At 41.4% G+C, this 21,059-nt stretch overlaps 1 protein-coding gene across 20 annotated transcripts in view; it reads left to right on the top strand.

The window, feature by feature from the left end:
* Nucleotides 1-21,059, top strand: part of LOC140460175 (clathrin coat assembly protein AP180-like) — a 227,114-nt gene that overhangs the window by 185,956 nt on the left and 20,099 nt on the right. For all 20 annotated transcript variants that reach the window (XM_072554578.1, XM_072554567.1, XM_072554634.1 and 17 more), the window contains 2 exons: nucleotides 15,471-15,501; nucleotides 20,775-20,889. In XM_072554578.1, coding sequence (XP_072410679.1) covers nucleotides 15,471-15,501; nucleotides 20,775-20,889 — 146 coding nt within the window. The remainder of the gene's footprint in view (nucleotides 1-15,470; nucleotides 15,502-20,774; nucleotides 20,890-21,059) is intronic.

The raw sequence follows: 21,059 nt of genomic DNA, 5'->3' as shown, positions 1-21,059 counted from the left end.
AAGATCCATTATTATAAAAGTGTTGTTCTGATTAAAATCATTGGTTATAGGACTATTTAAAACAGCCAAGTATGGATACAGTATAATAGGATAAGCACCATTGAAAATCACCACAGTTTTTGAATTACTCTACAAGTGTTGAAAGCTTTTGCACGATCACATTGGGTACTGTGATCAATATAGAATAATTCCAAGAAATTTGGATTGGTTTGATTGTTGAACAGGGAGGCAACAGGGAAGGTTTGATGCAAAATTAGTTCATTGTGTGAGCTAAGGCAGAATGGCAATACAGTATGTTGAATACCTTTTTAGTAGGTTTTTAAGTAAAGAGCAACATAATTAACTTAGTAGAATTGAAGCCTGTCAGGTTGAAGTAAGATTGTATTTTTCACAATCTCTGGATGTCTCAAAGTACTTCACAGCTATTCAGTTATTTATTGAAGTCACTGTTTTGCTGCAGCTATTTTGTACTGAGCAAACCCCCCACATAAGGGTAGTATGACAGTGATGCAGTGATAACCAGGCAGTCTGTTTTGGGACGTTTATTGAAGGTAAGTATTGACCAGGACCAGGGAGATAACATCCCTGCATTTCTTTTGAAATAATTCCAGGAGGAGATAGAACTGTATTGTTAGTGCCATTGGCCTAGTAATCCAGAGGCTCTGACTTGTATACAGGGGATGAAATTCCACCAGAGCAGCAGTTAATTTAGTTAATAAATCTGTAATTTAAAACTGGATTCAGTAATGGTGACATTAAAAATATAATTTTTTGTCAAAAGTCAATTAGCTCAATAATGTCATTTCTGAGGAAAACAAAATCAGCCAGCCTTAGGTGATGGTCTGCATGTAACTCCAAACCCACAGTAATGTAGTGCACTTGTAACTGCCATCTGAAATAATCCAGCAGCCACTCCATTTCTAGGCTGGATGATAGGTCAAAATGCCCATTGGTAGTTTGACTACCAATGTGACTAAGGAACAGAAAACAATGAATATTTCAAACTAGGCCCTGAGGGTTATTATGTGGATCAGAGGTGATCTGTATAAATGAGGCATAATTTCAAATCTTACAGATGACACAAAATCTGAATACGTCCTAAATAGCAAGGAAGATAGTTGCAAATCTCAGATGTTTAGTGGTGAAATTGACAGACATAACAGATGCAATTTAATGTGGAAATGTGTGATATGATTTGTTTTGGAAGCAAGAATGACAAGATAAAATATAAATCAAGAATTCCTAGTAAATCTAGGTCAGTTGGTATCATGAAGGGAGTGGAGTGGAGTGGGGTGGGGTAGGGTCCCTGCTTTCCACTGGTTAGAATCATACCACAAAGGAAAATGGTCATGTCTTTGTCAGTCACCTCATTTCCATGATATCTCTAAGGAATTCTTCAAGGCAATGTCATCAGCCCAATCATTTCAGCTGCATCATCAGTTACCTTCCATCATAAGGTCAGAAGTGGGAATCTTCGCAGATAATTACATACAATGTTCAGCATCATTCGTGACTCCTCAAACGCTGAATATAGCAAGGCCTGACAAGTGGATACTACATGTGTGCCAATCTATTATTTATCATCCAGCAGGAGTAGTCTAACCTTTGTCCCTTGACATTCAGTGGCAATATATTCATGGGATCTCCCACCAGTAACATCCTGGTAATTAACACTGACCAGAAACTGAACTGAACTAGCCATATAAATACTGTGGCTACAGGAGAAAGTCAGAGGATAAGAATTCTGCAACACATAATTCATGTCCTGTCAACCTCAAAATTGTCCCCCCATCTACAAGGCACAAGTCCCGAGTACAGTGGAATGCTTCTCACTTGCCTGGATGTGTGCAGGTCCAACAACACTCGAGCTTGACATTATCCAAAACACAATAATCCATTTGATTAGCAGCATATCTACAAATGTCAAGTCCCTCTACTACTGACACTCATTCTCAGCTGTGTACCACTTATGACATGTACTGCAGTGGGGGAGAAATACTAATTGGGATTACAAGGTCTGCCATTTCTCGCTGTGGCTCTCTTGGAGAATAGAGCCTCCAGCTATAAACCAGGGCCTGACTCAGTGGGAATGGGGCAGCAGATCTGCATTTTGACATGCAGCTGAGGAACTTCCTTGGTGTGGCACTCCTATTTTAGCAGCCATAACACTTCCCTCCCTCCAAAGCCATCGTCTTTGTTCCCGTCACCTGGAGGCTGGTAAAGTTTCAAACCATAGCATACAAAAGTTACAGATTCAAGCAATAGTTTGTCCTCAGCTAATTGTCTGATCCTAACACTTCAAGAAGATGAGGATTTGAGCTATAGGGAGATGCTGAACAGGCTGGGGCTGTTTTCCCTGGAGCGTCAGAGGCTGAGGGGTGACCTTACAGAGGTTTACAAAATTGAGGGGCATGGATAGGTTAAATAGGCAAAGTCTTTTCCCTGGGGCCGGAGAGTCCAGAACTAGAGGGCATAGGTTTAAGGTGAGGGGAAGGATATAAAAGAGACCTACAGGGCAACTTTTTCACACAGAGGGTGATACATGTATGGAATGAGTTGCCAGAGGAAGTGGTGGAGGCTGTTACAATTGCAACATTTAAGAGGCATTTGGATAGGTATATGAATAGGAAGGATTTGGAGGGATATGGGCCGGGTGCTGGCAGGTGGGACTAGATTGGGTTGGGACATCTGGCCGGCATGGACAGGTTGGACCGAAGGGTCTGTTTCCATGCTGTACATCTCTATGACTCTAATGCTAAGCCCTTTAGAGCCTGTGTACAGATGAGTTTATTAGCCTGGTAACAAGGATGAAAGAGACATTTTGGAAAATCAAAAGAGACTGGATTTATTCTGATGAAAAAGATTAAGGAGATATAGATGTTCAGAATTACATGAAGGATTTTGATTGTGTAAATTGGGAGAGAACATTCCCATTAGCTGGAGGATTGATAACTGGAAGTGACAAGTTTAAGGCAATTGCCAAAAGGGCCAACCTGGGATTGCAAGGAATTTGTGATTTTAATGAAACATTTTTACACAGCATGTTCTAATGTTATACCATATATAGAAACCTCCAATGAAGACAGCCCTGAAGAGAAGGCACATAGAACTTCAAATGTTAGCTCTGTTTCATCTGCTGCCACACCTGGCCGCCTCCAGTTTGGTGCAAATGAAGCCATATGGGTAGAAGGTTTTTACAAAAAAGGGAATACACACGTCGCTGGGAGAACAGCGAAAACCTAAACAGTCAAGGAGAGCTAGAAGAAGATATCTGGGAAAATTTCATACATGTGGGGAAAAAAGGGGATTTCAATTTTCCAACATTAACTGGGTTGGACAATGTATATCTGAGATCTACTTACGCTGAAAGGCTTGGAGGAGCTAGATTTCTTAATGTATCCAGAAGGTCTTTTTAAGCCAACATGTAGAAAATCCTGCAAGAGGGGGTGATTTTGGACCTAATTTTCAGTTGTGCAGTGATTTGGACAAGCTGAGTGATTGGTCAAATGCATGACAAATGTAGTATAATGTGGATAAAAGTGAGGTTATCCATTTTGATAGCAAAAAATAGGAAGGCAGATTATTACTTGTCTGTAAAATGAGAGAGGGGAATGGTCAACAGGACGTGGGTGCCCTCATGTACAGTTGCTGAAAGTACACATGCAGGTGAGGCCACACCTGGACTATTGTGTACAGTTCTGGCCTCTTTTTATTTGAGAGCGGATATTTTTGGTATAGATGGAGTGCAGCAAAAGTTTCCTAGATTCACTCATAGGGTGACATGGACTGGCATATGAGAAGAGATTTGAGCCAGTTAGGAGTGTATTCACTGGAGTTCAGAAGAATGAGAGGGGATCTCATAGACACATATAAAATTCTACCAGGATGAGACACGTTAGATGCAGGAAAGGTGTTCTTAATGGAAGGGTTAGCCCAGAACTAGGGAGTCAGAGTTTAAGGATGAAGGGTACACCTTTTAGGACCAAGATGAGAAATTCCATCACCCGGAGTGGTGAACTTGTGGAATTCATGATCACTGAGTGATTGAGACCAAAATAGTGTGTCTTCAAGAAGAAGGTTTGTATAGCTCTTGTGGCACGAGGGATTAGGGATGGGTGGGATTAGGCTATTGAGTTCAATAATCAGCCATCATAGAACTACAGAATTCCTACAGTGTGGAAACTGGCCCTTCGGCCCTACCAATCCTCCATAGTAACTGACCCAGACCCATTCCCCCTACCCTATATTTACTCCAGACTAATGCACCTAACCTCCACATCCATGAACACTATGGACAATTTAGCACAGCATATTCACCTAACCTGCACATCTTTGGACTGTGGGAGGAAACTGGAGCACCCAGAGGAAACCTGTGCAGGCTTCACACAGTCACCTGAGGCTCGAATCAAACCCAGATCCCTGGGGATGTGGGGCAGCATTGTTAACCACTCAGCCACCATGCCGCCTTGATCATATTGAATAATGGAAGAGGTTCCAGGGATCAAGTGCCCTATTTCATAATTTCAATGATATTGACCCTCTTGTGATGCAGGTACACATCCCACCATGGTAGATGGGTGGAATTTGTATTCAGTAAAATCTTGACCACTCCACCATCATCAGTTGTGTGAAAACCATATCAGGTTCATTAATCTTTTTCAGAGAAGGAAAAGGTGGCTTTTTTTTCTGGTATGGCTGACTTGCAACTCCAGATCTATGACAATGTGGCTTTCTCTTAATAATCATCTGAAATAGCCAGTTGTATCAAATACTAAAGTCACAAAAAATAAATCAGACTGACCATCTGGCTTCGACTGAGGCACTGAAAATAACTGATCCCTGTTGATGCTACAAAGTCCCCCTCCCAAAGGTCTGGGGGCACAAGCAAAAATTGGGAGAGCTGTCTAACAGACTGTTAGGTTGTTGCTTGACTACATTCAGAATACACAGTCCCAGACACCACACTGTCGCCATCCCTGGATTTGTCCTGTCTCACCAGCAGAACAGACCAAGTAGAGTTGGTGAAACAGTGATATACAATCAGGGGGGAGCTTCCCTGGGAACCCAAAAAATTAACTCCAGACTCCATGAACTGACATGACATCAAATCAAACGTGGGCAAGGAAACCTGATTTCTTTCACCCCTCAGCTACTGATGAGTACTCGTTCATGTTGAACACCACTTGGAGGAAGCACTGAGGGTGGCAAGGTTGTAGCATGTACTGTCCTTAGGGGGCTTCAATGTTCATCACTAATAGTGTCTCAGTAGCAGCACTGCGGACAGAGTTGGTGAAGTTCTAAATAAAGAACAAAGCTGTTAGACTGAATCAGCGGCAGATGGTGAGGGAATCACCATGAAGGCAAAAATATAATTGACTTCGTTCTCTCCAATCTGCCCAAAACAAATGTATTTGACAGTGACTGTCACCGCATGATCACTACATAGCCCTAGTGGAGGTGAAGTCCCACCTTCACATTGAGGATGCAGTCTGTCGGGTTGTGTCATTTACTATAGTGCTAAATGAGAGACTTTAATCAGATCAAGCAACTGAAGACTAGGCAGCTATGAGGTGCTGCATGTGCTGTCAGTCGCAGCAGACTTGTACTCCCATGCAGTCTGCAACTTCATGGTGAAGCATACCCCCACTCTACCATTATCATCAAGACAGGGGATCAACTGTGAGTAAGTGAAGGGTGTAGGAGGAAATTCCAAGAGCTACGCCAGATAAACAGAAAAATAAAACTAAAATGCTGTGGATGTTGGAAATCTGAAGTTGAGAGTGCTGGAGCAACTCTGCAGGTATAGCAGCATCTGTAGAAACAGAACCAGTTAAAGTTTCAAGGTCTAATGTAAGAAGAGTTCTGAAGAGCAATCCGATCTGACTAAAATGTTAACTCAGTCTTTCTCCCTCGAGATGCTGAATTTCTCACTTTGTTTTTATAAGTGAAAATGAGGTGTCAACCTGGTAAATCTACAACATAGGGCTACTTGCGTGCCAAACAACATAAACAGTAAGTGATAGAACAAGCTAAGTGATTTCCCCAACCAATGAACCAGATCTATGCTTTGCAATCTTGCTGCATCTAGTTGTGAATGATAGTGGACAATTGAACAATTATCACTGGAAGAGGAGGAGGAGGCTCTATGAATGGGCAAGCCCAGTGCATCCATGCAAAAAATAAGGCTGAAGCATTTGCATCAGCCAGAAGTGTTGAGTGGATGATGCATCTTGGCCTCCTCTCGAGGTCCATAGCATCCAGATTTCAGTCTTCAGACACTTTGATCCACTCCAAGATATTCCATGTAAAGCAGCAGCTGAAGGCACAGGACACTGCAAAGGCAACATTCCAGCAATAATACTGAACATGTGCTCCAGCTTTGCCCCACCGTTTGCCAAGCTGTTCCAGTACTGTTGAAATGTTGGCATCCACTCTCGAATGTGGAAAATTGCCCATGCACAAAAAAGCAGGAAAAATAAAATCCAGGCAATTACTGCCACATCCGTCTACCTTAGATTATCAGTAAAATTACGAATGTTGTAATCAGTAGTACTATCGGGCAGCACTTGCTTAGTAATAACTTGCAGTCTGACACTCTGTTGGGCTGCTCAGTTCCTGACCTTATCATCTCCTTGGTACAAACATGAACAAAAGAGCTGAATTCCAGAGGTGAGATGTGTGCATCAGACCTGCATTTGATAAAATATTGCATCAAGACGTCCTAGCAAAGCTGGAGTTAATGGCAATCATGGGGCAAACTTTCGGCTAGTTGGAGTCATAACTGGCACAAAGGAAAATAGTTGTGGTTGTTGGAGGCCATTTATCTCACCCCCAGGATATCACTGCACGAGTTCCTTCGGGTGGTTTTCTAAACCAAACCATCTTCGTTCATGACTGACCTTTCCTCCATCTTAAGGTCAGAAATAGAGATGTTTGATGATCGCACAACGTTCAACACCATTTGTTACGATTCAGATACTGAAGCAGTCCATGTCCAAATACAGCAACACCTGGACAATGGCCAGGTTTGGGTTGACAAGTGGCAAATATTGTTGCATGGCACTGTATGGCAAAAATGCCCAACTCCCACCAAAACAAAATCTATCGCCCTATGACATTCAGTGGCATCACCATTACTGAATCCCTCACTATCCATATCCATCCATTTTAAATTGGCCCATTGATGGGAAACTTAAATGGGTTACTCATATTAACTGATACGACCCACTGGGTATTACATCCTCTTCCCAAAAGCATTTAAAATGTGAAAAGATGTAGTTGAACTGCACAATTAACCTGACTGACAAACTTGTGACAAAAGAATGTACACCATTACCTTTGTATACTTAACCAAAAGATAGCTCTTCCACTAATGAGGCATGAGTTATTAACTTAACACCTTATGAGTTTCTAACTCCTCTTAATTAACTAGAGGTGCCAAAGACGTGGATTTTAAGGATGAAAATCAGTTAACACAAATAATAGTTTGATAGAGTCAATTTGGAGTCAAGTTGATGAGTGATTTTAGTTTGATGTTTTCCAGTTTCCTTTGTTCACTTTTTCAGTAATAGAGTCATCGAGCCATGCAATACAAAAACAGACCTTTTGGTCCAACTGGTCTGTACTGACCAGATATCCAAAGTGAATCTCGTCCTATTTACTAGCATTTGGCCATATCTCTCTTAACCCTTACTATTCATTTACCTATCCAGATGCCTTTAAAATGCTATAATTGTACCAGCCTTCACTTGCTCTGGCAGTTCATTCCATACATGCACCATCCTTTGCCCCCTAGGTCCCTTTTTAAATCTTGATCCTCTCGCCTGAAACCTCTGCCCTCTAGTTTTAAACTCTGCTACCCTGGAGAAAAGATTTTTGAGAAAAGACTTTGGCTATTTACCCTATCCACACCCCTCATGATTTTTTAAACCTGTATAAGGTCACCCCTCAGCCTCCAATGCTCCAAAGTCTGTGTTCAGCAACATACCCCAAAACCTTACCATTAAGTATATAAGACCTTCCCTGATTTGCCTTACCAAAATGTAGCACCTCACATTTATCTAAATTAAATTCCACCTGTCACGCCTCAGCCCATCTGATCAGGGTTCATTTGTACTATTAGATAACTTCCTTCATTGTCCACCATACCACCAATTTTGGTGTCACCTACAAAACTGCTAACTATTACTCCTATCTTCCCATCCAAATCATTTATATAAGTGACAAAAAAAACTGCCCACCATCAATCTTTGTGGTGCACTGTCTGGTTGAAGGAGCAACTTCCACCACCACTCTGACTCTTACCTTCAAGCCAATTTTGTATCCAAATGGCTAACTCTTCTTGGATTCCATGTGATCTAACCTTGCTAACCAGTCGATCATGTGGAATCTTGTTGAACAGCTTTTTGAAGTGTGTATAGACAATGTCCATCGCTCTGCTTTTGTCAATTTTCTTTGTCACTTCTTCAAAAAATCTCCATTAAGTTAGTCAATCGATTTCCCACGCACAAAGCTATGTTGACTATTCCCTAATCAGTCCTCTCCTTTGCAAATGCATGTAAATTCTGTCCAGGAGTCTGTTTAGCTTAGTTGGCTGGATTGTTAGTTTACAGACCAGCATAATGCTGCCAGCGTGGGCTCAGATCCCATCACCATGAGGTAACCATGAAGGACGCTCCATCTCAACCTCTTCCTTCATCTGAGGTCTGCTGGCCCTCTGGTTAAATCGCCACCAGTCGTTTTTCTGTCTGTAATGAAAGAGCAGCCCCTATGGTCTGTTAAGACTATGACGACAAAAACACAGCCAAATTCTGTCCCTCAGAGTCTCCTGCAACAACTTACTCACCGATCTATAGTTCCCTGGCTTTCCTTACTACCTTTCTTAAATTATTGCACCACATTAGCCTCCAGTCTTCTGGCACTTTCTTTGACGACACAAGGTTGTGTGCACTAAAGTCCATTCTTTCGATTGAGTTGAGAATCGATCCATTGAATACACAGGAATGCTTTCTTTTTCCTTCAGGAGTATGGAAAAAAAACACAGTTTACAGGAAAAGGTAGATGAGAACATCTTCCAAGAGCTTGACTTATTGATATGCTTTTCCTTTTTGAGATGAGGTTCTCGGTGCTGCATTTGCTTCATAGAGAACTGGTCTCCTGATCATAAGACTGTAACATAGAAGCGGAAATTGGCCCTCGAGTGCTCTGCCATTCAAATGAGATCATGTCTGATCTGATTTTCCTGACTTTTCCCTGATCAGAGGCCAATCCAAATGCTACAACGGACTTCTCTGTTACCAATTCCAGTTGGTCCATTGATAAGCCATCCAACTAATATTATTGGGCAGGTTCACCCTGAATGGCTCAGTAGAAGAGACCATACCCACCTAGAAATGTTAATAGCTCCAATAAATAGAGTAAGTAAAAAGATGTGGTCTTCCCGAAAATATTGTGGCTGCAAGAGCAGATCAGAGCTAGGAATCCTGCAGTGATTAACCTACTTCCTGACTCCTCAGAGCCTGTCCGACTTTGACAAGGCACAAGTTAAGAGTGTGGTGGAATCCTCTCCATTTGCTTGGATGAGTACAGCTCCAACAACATTCTTGAAGCTTAACATCATTCTACAAGATGCACTGTAGAAATTCACCAAATCTTCTTGGAAAGCACCTGTCAAATCCATGGTCACTATCTCTTTAACCTATATACACCTTTATAATTTAGTACACTTCAGTTAGGTCCCTGTTCAAACTTCTCTGCTCGAAGGAAAACAATTCCAGCCTATCTAATCTCTTAGCTGAAGTGTTACAACTCAGTCAACATTCTGGAGAATCTCCTCTACACTGTGTCTCTTGCAATCGCATTTTCCTATGGGATGCAATAACCAGAACTGCACAGAGTACTTCAGTTATGCCCCAACATCTTATATTGCTCCATCGTGACCTAGTTTCTCGAGCATTCACTGCCTTGACTAATAAAGGCAAAATCTCATATGTTTCCTCAGCTAGTTACCAACCTGATCTGTTGCCCTCAAGGATCTTTGTACTTCCCAAGGTCCTGCCATTCACCATGTATTCCCTTGCCTCATTCGTCCTCCCAAAATGCATCACTTCACACTTTCCAAGATTAAATTTAATGTGCTACTATTCTTCCTATCTGACTAGCCCATCCATATTGTCCTGTAGTCTAAGGCTATCCTCCTCGCTATTAATCATACCAAAATTTTTTTTGTGATCTGTGTTGATACTGATCATATGCTTATGTAGTGTAAGTTAATGACTTGGATGCAAAAACAAACAAGGATCCAACTCGAATCCTGTGGTGTGCCACTGAACACAAGGCTTCCAGACAAAACAACCTTTGACTCTAAACCATCACCTACTGACTCCTGCCACTAAACCAATTTTGGATTCAACTTAGAAAATTGCCCTGGCTCTCATGGGGTCTTAGCTTCTTGACCAGTCTATCATGCGAGAACATACCAAAAGCCTTACAGAAGTCCATGTGGACTACATGAATCATAATAACTTCATAGAACAGTACAGACCCTTTGGCTCTTGAGGTTGTGCCGAACTTTTATCCTACTCTAAGATTAAACTAACCTATATTCCCGACATTTTACTATCATCCATGTAGCTTAAATGTCCCTAATTTATCTGACTGTACTACCACTGCTGGCCGTGCATTCCAAGCATCCACCACTCTGTGTAAAGAACCAACCTCTAACATTCCTCCAATTACCTTACAATTATGCCCCCTTGTGAGCAACATTTCCAACCTGGGAAAAAGTCTCTTGCTATCCACTCTATGCCTCTCATCATCTTTTACAACTCTATTAAGTCACCTGTCATCCTTCTTTGCTCCGATGAGAAAAATGCTAGCTCCCTCAATGTTTCTTCATAAGACATGCCGTCTGTCCAGGCAGCATCCTGGGCTCTGCATCCTCTCTAAAGCTTCTACATCTTTCCCTATAGTGAGGTGACCAGAACAGAACACAATATTCCAAGTGTGATCTTACCAGGACTCTCTAGAGCTGCAGTATAACCTTGCGGCTCTGAAACTCAATCCCCCTGCTAATGAGAGCCAACATATCATACGCCTTGCCACCCAGGTTGATAGGGTTGTTAACTTTGAGGAATCTGTGAACAAGGACCCCAAGATCCCTCTGTTCCTCCAACCTCTGCCAAGAATCCTGCCTTCAGCTCTGTTTTCTGCATTTAAATTCAACCTTCCAAAATGATTCACTTCACACTTTTCCAGGTTGAACTCTATCTGCCACTTCTCAGCACAGCTCTGCATCCTGTCGATGTTCCGTTGCGATCTGCAACAGCCCTCCACACTGTCTACAACTCCACCAACATTCGTGTCATCAGTAAACTTACTAACACACCTTTCCACTTCCTCACCCAAGTCATTTATAAAAATCACAAGGAGCAGTGGCCCCAGGACAGATCACTGTGGAATACCACTGGTCACTCAGCTCCAGATTGAATACTTTACATCTGCTACCACCCTCTGTCTTCTATGGGCCAGCCAATTCTATATCCAGACAGCCAATTTTCCTTGTATCCCATTCCTCCTCACTTTCTGAATGAGCCTACCATTGGGAACCTTATTAAGTGTCTTGTTAAAATCTATATACACCATATCCACTGCTCTACTTTCATCGATGTGTTTTGTCACATCCTCGGAGTTCAGTAAGGCTTGTGAGACATGACCTCCCCCTCTCAATGCCATGCTGACTCTCTCTCATCAAGCTATGCTTTTCAAAATAATCATAAATCCTGTCTCTCAGAATCCTCTCCAATAATTTGTCCATTACTGATCTAAGACTGATGGGTCTGTAATTCCCAGGGTTATCCCTATTTCCCTTCCTTTAACAAGGAGATAACATTTGCCACCCTCCAATCATCTAGTACTATTCCAGTGAACAATGAGGAAGCAAAGGTCATCGCCAAAGATAAAACAGTCTCTTCCCTTGTTTCCAGTATTTACTTTACATATATCCCGTCTGGCCCAGGGTCTTATCTTTCCTCCTATTTCAAAATTTCCAGCATGTCCACCTGCTAAACCTGTTCAAGCATATCAGCCTAATTCACGCTGTCCTCTCAAATGACAAGGTCCCTCTCACTAATGAATACTGAAGCAACATATTCATTAAGGACTTCCCCTACCTCCTCCGACTCCAGGCATAAGTTCCGTCCACTATCCCTGATTGGCCCTCCCCTTGCTCTGGCCATCCTCTTGTTCCTCTCATAAATGTACGACATCTTGGGGTTTTCCTTAATCCTACCCACTAAGGCTTTTTCATGTGCCCTTCTAGCTCTCCTCCGTCCATTCTTCAGTTCGTTCCTTATTATCTTGTAACCCTCCAGAGCCCTGTCTAATCCTTATTTCCTCAACCTTGAGCAAGAGTCCTTCTTCCTTTTGACTAGATGTTCCAAATTTCTTGCCCTCCAAGGTTCCTTTGCCCTACTATCCCTTCCTTGCCTCAGGCAAATCTATCCAGCACTCAGTCAGTGCTCCCTTAACAACCTCCACATTTTTGTCAAGCATTTCCCTGAGAATGTCTGCTCCCAGTTTGTGCACCACAGTTCTGCCTAATAGCACTGTAATTTCCCCCTCCCCCAATTAAATGCTTTCCCATAGGTCTGCTCCTATCCCCCTCCATGACTGTATTAAAGGTCAGGAATTGTGATCACTATCCCCGAAATGCGCTCCCATCAAGAGATCTGGCACCTGACCTGGTTCGTTGCCAAGCACTAAATCCAGTATGGCCTCCTGTCTAGTTAGCCTATTTATATATTGGGTCAGGAATCCTTCCTGGACAGTGGACAAAATCAGCTCCATTCAAACTATTTGTGTTAAGGAGGTTACAATCAATATTAGGGAAATCTGCCTCCTAATCTGCTCATCCATGTCTCTGTTGATATTGGGGCACCTATGGAAAATTCCCAAGAAAGTGACTGCTCCTTTCCTGTTTCTGACTTCCACCCATAATTACTCAGTAGTCAAACTCTCCTCAATGAGCTCCCTTTCTGCAGCTGTTATACTATCATTGATTAGCAATGTCACTGCCCCACCTCTTTTTACCTTTCTCGTTATTCCTTTTGAGACATCTAAAACCCAGAACATTCACCAACCATTCTTGTCCCCGTGATATCCAAGTCTGTGTATTGGGCACAACATTGTAGCTTCAAGTACTGACCCATGCTGTACGTTCGTCACCCTTATTCCCAACACTCCTTGCAAAAATTTGCTGTAAGTTCTGTTACGATTGAGCCCATCACTAGCTTTCAGATCGATGCTCCTTCATCAGGTGATAGTGTGCTTCCAATTAAACCTGTTGGACTATAACCTGGTGTTGTGATTTTTAACTTTGTACACCCCAGTCTAACACCGGCATCTCCAAATCATGCGTTAAAAGCAGCACTGACTGCAACTTTGCTATATCAACTGTCTGTCCTTCCTTCCAGACTCTCTGAACACTGTATCTGCTTTTCACAGCTACCCCAGCCTCTGATCCATAGCTCTAGCTCCCATCCCCCTAACAAACTAGTTTATCTATGCTCATCTATGCACTTAGTCACCACCTCAAATATCTCACCGCGATCAAATGTGTTAGACGTTATCTCACTCTAACAAAGCTAGGATGGCGATCTTTGATCAATCCTTGCCTCTCTGAATGTAGATAACACTTGTTCCTCTAGAACCTTTTCTAATATAGTTACCCTGCCACTGACCTGTAGTTTCCTGGTTTACCTCTACTGCCCTTCTTGAATAATGGTACTACTTTAGCTGTCCTCCATCCTCTGGCATTCCTCCTAAGGCCAGAGAGGAATTGAAAAGAAATGACAGAGCCCCAGTCAGAGGCTTAGAGGGAATTTTAGGAAAAACTATTGTGAGGTTTCCCAGCTCTTTCATGCATTGAGTTCCAGAAATTAAGTAGTAACACTTGAAATAGCATAGCATACAAGGCGTCTGGCCATGTGCTGGAAAATGAGTAGATAGATACTTGGTCACCAGCAAATAATATATGATGGACCAAAGGGTCGTCTTTGTTGTAAAATTCTGGCAGACTTCAAGTAGCTTTCAAAAGAGTATAAATACTTCATAAGGAAAAGAACTGCAGGGATTATGAAGAAAGAATTGGTGTAGAAAACTAACTGCAGTGTTCTTCAGAGGAACAATTTTGGACCAAATGGCCTCCTGTGCTCTAGTATTTTCTGGTCCTTGTACACATAATCTTTTGTGTAAACATCTTGTGACATGGCCTTTGGACTTGTTGTGCCATAATGGTGTAGTTGCTTTAAAGGAACGGTGCAGGTTTCTTGGAGAGCTTGCGATCATTTAGTTGAAGTGTAGGAGCCCTCTAAAACTTTTGCACAGCTCCACATGTAACTAGCAAGCATTTGTGGTCAACTGCATGGGAACACACCTCTAAGGAAATGTTCGGATCCTGGTTTCCTACTTAAATTTTGATTAAATTTATTACATGCAGTATATTGAATTTATTGTCACGTGTACCAAGGCATACTGAAAAGCTTTGTCTTGTGAGCAATACAGGCAGATCAGAGTTAAATAGCACACATCAGTAAATAATAAGTAAACAGCAGCAAACACCAAAACAGATACAGGCGATTAAAAGAGTTTGACATTCCATTCAGTATTTTAACAACAGTAGGGTAGAAACTGTTTTGAAACCAGTTGGTGTGTTCGGGCTTCTGTACCTTCTCCCTGATGGTAGAGGTTGTAAAATAATTTGCCAGGGTGGGATGGATCTTTGAGAATGCTAGCGGCCTTACATTCACAGCAGGCCTGGTAGATAGATTCTCTGGATGGGAGGTTGGCCTTTCTGATTGTCCAGGCCGAGTTCACCACTCTGTGACCGTCTCCAATCTTGAATGGTACAGTTGCCATACCAGATAGTGAGACATCCAGACAGAATGCTCGATGGCACACCTATAAAAGGTGGCAAGGGTATTTGCCGTCATGTCAAATTTTCTCAGCTGCCTGAGGCAGAAGAGACATTGTTGGGCCTTTGTAACCAGTGCATCCCAATGAAGAATCCAAGAAAACTTGCTGTTGATGACCACTCCCATGAGCTTGACACACTCCACTTGTTCCACCTCTGGCTGTTAATGTGTAGGGGGCAGGGGCATGAGTAACATCTTGCTGAATGTCAATAATGAATTCCTTGGTTTTGCTGGCATTGAGAGCTTGGTTGTTCTCAGTGCACCATTTTTCCAGGTCTGTTTCATCACCATCTGAGATTCGACCAAATATGTTGGTGTCATCAGCAACCTTGTAAGTGGCATTAGTCTGGTATTTGTTGATGCAGTCATGGGTATACAGTCAGTACAGTAGGGGGCTGAGTCCAAAGGCATGCCAGTTCTTGATTTTAGTAATAATGTTGTGTGGCATTATTAATTAGTCTAATGTCTGGTTAATCTTGCATTTCTTTCTATTTGTAGATTTGGGTATTTCTCCTGCTCCAGGAAAGAAGTAAGTAATGTTGTATCCAGCTTATATTAACATTAACTTAATACAGTTTATCAAATTGGTGGTTCTCTATGAAAAATTTCTTTTCATAGTTCTTCAGTGTATTTTTTTAATAAGTACACCAAGGAAAGTAATATGTCAGGGAGAATAAAATTGATGAGTAAGTGTAAGTTAGGATATGAGCAACAGAATTGTGGATGAGCTCACGCTACAGAGGTTAAATAGAAGTTGGGCCAGAATAGCATTGGAACAGTCTAAACTTTGCACAAGCTCCTCCGTGTTAAAGCAATGAGAGACATGGAGACAGGAGATGTTTTTGGGAATGAAATTAAGTGGCCCTTGTATGGATAGGATATGAATTGGAAATTCCACTCAAGATTGTGGACTGTCTGATTCAGTTTGAGACAGTGGATAATGAGGAGAATGAATCAGTTGCATTAGGAGGGCACCAAGATGATGGCTTCTTTTCCTTTATGGCTTATTCAGAGCTGCATATCTGATCAGGCAAACAATGCAGAGGTAATGCTGTGCCTTAGTGAAAGGGGTGAACTAGCCCTCTTTTTGACTTTCTCAGCACCGCAGTATATGTTTAAGTCCTTTTTTGGCACAAGGCAATACCTCTCCCCAATGAAAGTGTTGCTAACAATTTCTTACTGTAGCACTAAGGAGCCAATCGTGAGGTTGTCTTTAGTGGAAGGGCAGTTTTACCACCACCTGACCTTGAAAAGAATAATCGAATCACTGTTGAATACAGGTTTTTTTGTATGCTGTCACTTGGGGCCCTCCTGTCTCACAGATACAACATTGAAAGGACAGTGTTTCCAGTAAAAAGGAAGATGAAAGAATATATGGTTTAGACTCCATAGATTCCCTTTGAACCTTTTAGAGTTGAAGCAGAGGCTAGATGGGCTTGCTTCATTTTGAGTGTAGTCAGCACTGTCAAAGGTTGCAAGTGTTTCAAGCTTCTCCGCTCCCTGATGCTGTTTCTGTTTTGTGGGATTTGTTCATGTGCCAGCTCATTTGAGAGAGAATGCAAACAGCAGCAGCTTTTCAGTGCCCTTTCAAAGCTCTCTGAATCACCCTTGTCAAATACCACAGAGGCTGGTATCCCATCACCAAGTCAGCCTTTACTCACTCATGTATGGTACTTCATGGTGGTCTGACTTCCTCAGAGCAAGCTGTCAGAGTGAACAGAACCTCTGACACTCCTGTTTATTTTATGTATGTAAGTGCAGTGACTCTAAATACACCATTTTCCAAATAACTAGATTCAATATTTCCACCATCAGGAGAACACCCATGTGATTGGTGAACCAGCAGTAGGCAAAGCCCAATAAGTGTAAGACACTTTTTTAAGATCCGCCAGCTGGGGCTCCCTGATTGGGTCTGTTAAACCGGTCCAATCGGAATTTGTTTCATGAGGTCCACCTTGCTGACCTCATTACTATCACTACAATTTGAAATATTGCTTTCTGTTAGTATTTTCAAAAGGTTCCTTTTTTGGTTCTACAAATAGTAGCCATGGTGTCACTGCCGTATACATTGCAACAGATAATGTCTTCTTGAAATCAAAATAGGTTTTGATTATGGTGTGGATTGTTGTTGCTAAATCACCACAAACTTCCTTTAATTCAGCAACTTATTAAGAAATCTCAATCAAGTACTGAAACAATGATTTAAACTTTATTGCATGTCACAATCAAAATCAGACCCCTCAAGTAAGCAAATTAAGCCTCACAACTCAACTTGGCTGTTACACGGTTAATGGTAGAATTTAGCTAAGATTCCAACTGACCGTTTCTTTGTCCAGAATTTAATTCTTTGAAGTTCTGCCCCAAGGCATCCTGGAATTGAAATATATTATTTTCTCACTTTTTCAATTTTGCGGTATGACATTATCGATCTTTTAGATTCTTTTATCCACAATATTGCAAGTCTGCAGCCTGCTTTCTTATCAGAAGTAGCTTCCTTATTTCATGTTACATTTGGCCTTGGGTCTGTTTGAAGACACAGCTTTCCTTTTGATTAATTCTTTAAATCCTTCTATAGGGCAATCATCTTTCTTTGTGGCATAAGAAAGCCAGTTAGCAAGCAGGTGTCTAAACAGTTTTGTTCATGTAGCCTTGACTTCTCCTTTTCCCAGGCATGGCTAATTATTTCCAATTTCTATTTAACAGTTTGTTCTTTTTCTTTTAATAGTGTACTCCAGGCAGAGTTATTACTGCTTCTTTCCATCTATGAACAGTTATTAAACTTCTGAGGTTTCCATGATCACAGAAGTGTTGCACTGTTTCCTTTTATGCACCCTGAGGGCAATTCTTTCATTATTTCACCTCTGTGTCATTGCCTTTTAATCAGTTTACCTTACCTCCATTCGACTTGCAACAGATTGAACTAGTTAGAGGTATTAAAAAAATACACATGAGACTATGCACCTGTAATGTTAAGAGTGAGAGAGAAGATGGATAGACTAAGCCGAATGTCATCAGTGGACATATTGAACCTAACATTGTGCCTTGAAGTGTCATGGAGATATAACACACAAATGTAGAAGAGGATCTAGAGAGAGACCCTCTGGGTCTTCCAGAACTCGTGCCTCTGTCTCATTAATATCTCAATGCAAAATGCATGACATCATGATGTGTGAACTAAGCTATGTCCTCTTTGGTACTTCATCAGTAGGAGGGAGCAACTCGAGGGTAATGCCTTCAGTCACCTTGCTATCCGTTCACGAATGTGGAAATCCATTCTGTTGTTCAAGAAATATGCATAGATGAGTGCCAGGTATTGACTTGCTTCTGCCCCAAGAGAATTGTCAGCCCTTGAAGAAATGCACACTTGAGGAATCACTGTGATGTATTTTTTTAGCTAAAAAGATATAATGCCACCCCGAATGAGTTGTCTACTAACAGAAATGTTTCCTAACCTGACTAATCTTTTTCTTTTGTTTTTCACTTCGACTTCTAACATTAAAGAAAAATCACTTGTTCCCATTTAAAATCAGTGTTTGCTGGAGATACTGAGAGACTATTCTGTCAAATTTTGTTTAAGTAGCTTAGCTGTTTATCTGCATCTAATCTAATCATGTTTTTGCCCTTTGGGGGCTGGAAGATTTTGTCTTGTTGAAAATTAAATCCATTCGAGCTCATCAAACAAAATGTATTTATAAAGGCTTCTAACATAACTTTAGAATAAAATGAGACCAAAATGAAATGAATGGGTTCTGTCATGTAACTGAATTTCATCACTGAGTTCTGTTTGGGCAACGTAATGAAGCGATCAATTTATTGCCTCAAATGCAAAGATAAAAATAAATAATGCAACTTAAATAATGTGAATAATTAACATGTCTCTAAAAAGACTTTCTTATGGCACTGTATGAGGGTGTCATTGGCATCTTTATTGTCCATCTTTAATTCTTGAGAGGGTGTGTTGAGCCACTACTTGAACTGCTGCAGCCCATTTCATTTAGATACACACACAGTGCTGTGAGAAAGGGAATTTCAGGATTTTGACACACAACAGTGAAAAAATGGCAATATTATTCCAGGTTGCAAATATAGCACCTTTTTATTAAAGAAAGGAGAAAGGCGGAAAACTGTAGACCAATTAGCATAACATCCATCATGAGAAAATACTTGAATCCATTATTAAGAAGATTGTACCTAGAAAATGATAACCTAACCAAGTGGAGCTTTGCAAAAGGAAAGTCATGTTAACTAATCTATTCTATTCTATTTTGAAGTGACAATTAACTGTAGATAGAGGGGAACCGATAGATATACTGGACTTGGATACCAAAAGGCATTTGATAAGGCACCACATTCAAGGGCACAAGGTTAAGAAATCACAGTGTGGGGTTAATAAATTAACTTGGAGAAAGGATAGGTTTAACTGGTCGGAAGAAGAGCGTTGGAATAAATGAGCCTTTATAAAGTTCATAATCGGTTGTGAGTGGAGTGCTGAAGGGATTGGAGCTGGCATGTGATTTGAGGTTCACTGGCTCAGCCAGAATTTATTACTCATCCCTAATTGTTCTTGAAGTTGGTGGTGGTGATGAGCCTCCTTGAACTGCACAATTTGCCGAATGCAAATACACCAACAAAGTTGTTAGGAAAGGAACTACGTAGCGTGGATGTGGTGTTAAATGAGTGGGTTGCTTTGTCCTGGATAGTGTCAAGCTTCGTGAGTGTATAGTTGGAGCTGCACTCATCCAGGCAAGTGGGGACTATTCCATCTACTCACTTCCATCTACTTGAGCTCTGAAGGGCCATCTAGATTCAACATTAGCTTGCTGTCTCTCCATGGATGCTGTCTGACCTGCTCTGATCTCCAACATTTGTTGTTTCCATCTACTCACTCCTCCTGACTTGTGCCTTATGAATAGTGAACAGGCTTTAGGGAATCAGATCGTGAGTTACTTTTTAGAGGATTCCTTGTCTCTGACCTACTGTTGTAACCACAAAACTGTTATATATGTGGTTAATCCAGTTAAATTTCTGGTCATTAGTAAGCCCGAGGATGTTGATAATGGGTAATGAGGTTAATTGTTAAGGGATGATTTGTGCAATCTCACATATTACTCCAATTAAAGTCTCTCTGTCTCAAATTTAGATTTTTGATAGGCAAGAGTGCCAAGGTTTATAAGGTGCAAACAGGAAAGTGATGCTGAGATCACATCTAGATCAGCCAAGATTTTATTTAATGGTGGAGCAGATTGGAAGGGCCAATCTTGCTTCTGTGTTCCTAAATCGGGATTGTGAGGCTTGGAGAGGAACTAACAGGGCTGTTCCTGTACAACTGCCATTCTTCTCCATTTAGGTGGTAAAGGTTACAAGTTTGGAAAAAGTAAATATTTAAGGTTGCTATTTGGGTGCATATCAGGTGGGTTGCTGCTTCTGAATGGTGTTGAGCTTCTTGAGTTTTGTTGGAGCTGCAGTCATCCAAGCAAACAGAGTATTGTACCTCTTAACTGGCAGATAGGCTTTGGGGAGTAGAGGTGAGTCTCGTGTAGAACTCCTAGCCTCTGACTTATGAGCTGAGATTCAGTTTATGAGAGATAATTATTGGTAGTGCTTGTATATGTATTACTGCTTAACAGTCCAGTTTGAACATTGTCCAGACTTTATTGAGCATTAATTGTTTGAACATTTGGGGAATGGCAAATGATAAGTCATTGTGCATTCATCAGCAAAGCAACTGAGGATAGTTAGTCTGGGGCTCCTTCCTTGACAGCATGCTTATTAACCTATTTTTAATATTTACTTTACTTGTAGGAGTGACCTTCAATGGAATGCCTCTGAAAGGAAGTTGACAGGAGGAGCAAACTGGCAGCCAAAGGTTGCTCCAACCACAGCTTGGCCAGCGGGTTGTCCACCCAGCAACCAAATGGTACTTACTCTTTTCATGAAATACGCTTTAATGATTTTTACTATTCTGTAAAAATGTTGATGTGACAGTTTGCTTGTAGAGCCCGATGAACTTGTCAAACGTGTGGGCCATTTCCAGCTATTTTCCTGTTAAAGTAGAATTAGGTATTACATGATTAATTTCACCTCATC

This window comes from Chiloscyllium punctatum, chromosome 3, assembly GCF_047496795.1.
Source record: "Chiloscyllium punctatum isolate Juve2018m chromosome 3, sChiPun1.3, whole genome shotgun sequence".
In the NCBI taxonomy this organism is placed as follows: domain Eukaryota; kingdom Metazoa; phylum Chordata; class Chondrichthyes; order Orectolobiformes; family Hemiscylliidae; genus Chiloscyllium; species Chiloscyllium punctatum.
Note: the sequence above shows the minus strand (reverse complement) of the source record. Positions and strands in the feature narration are given on the sequence as shown.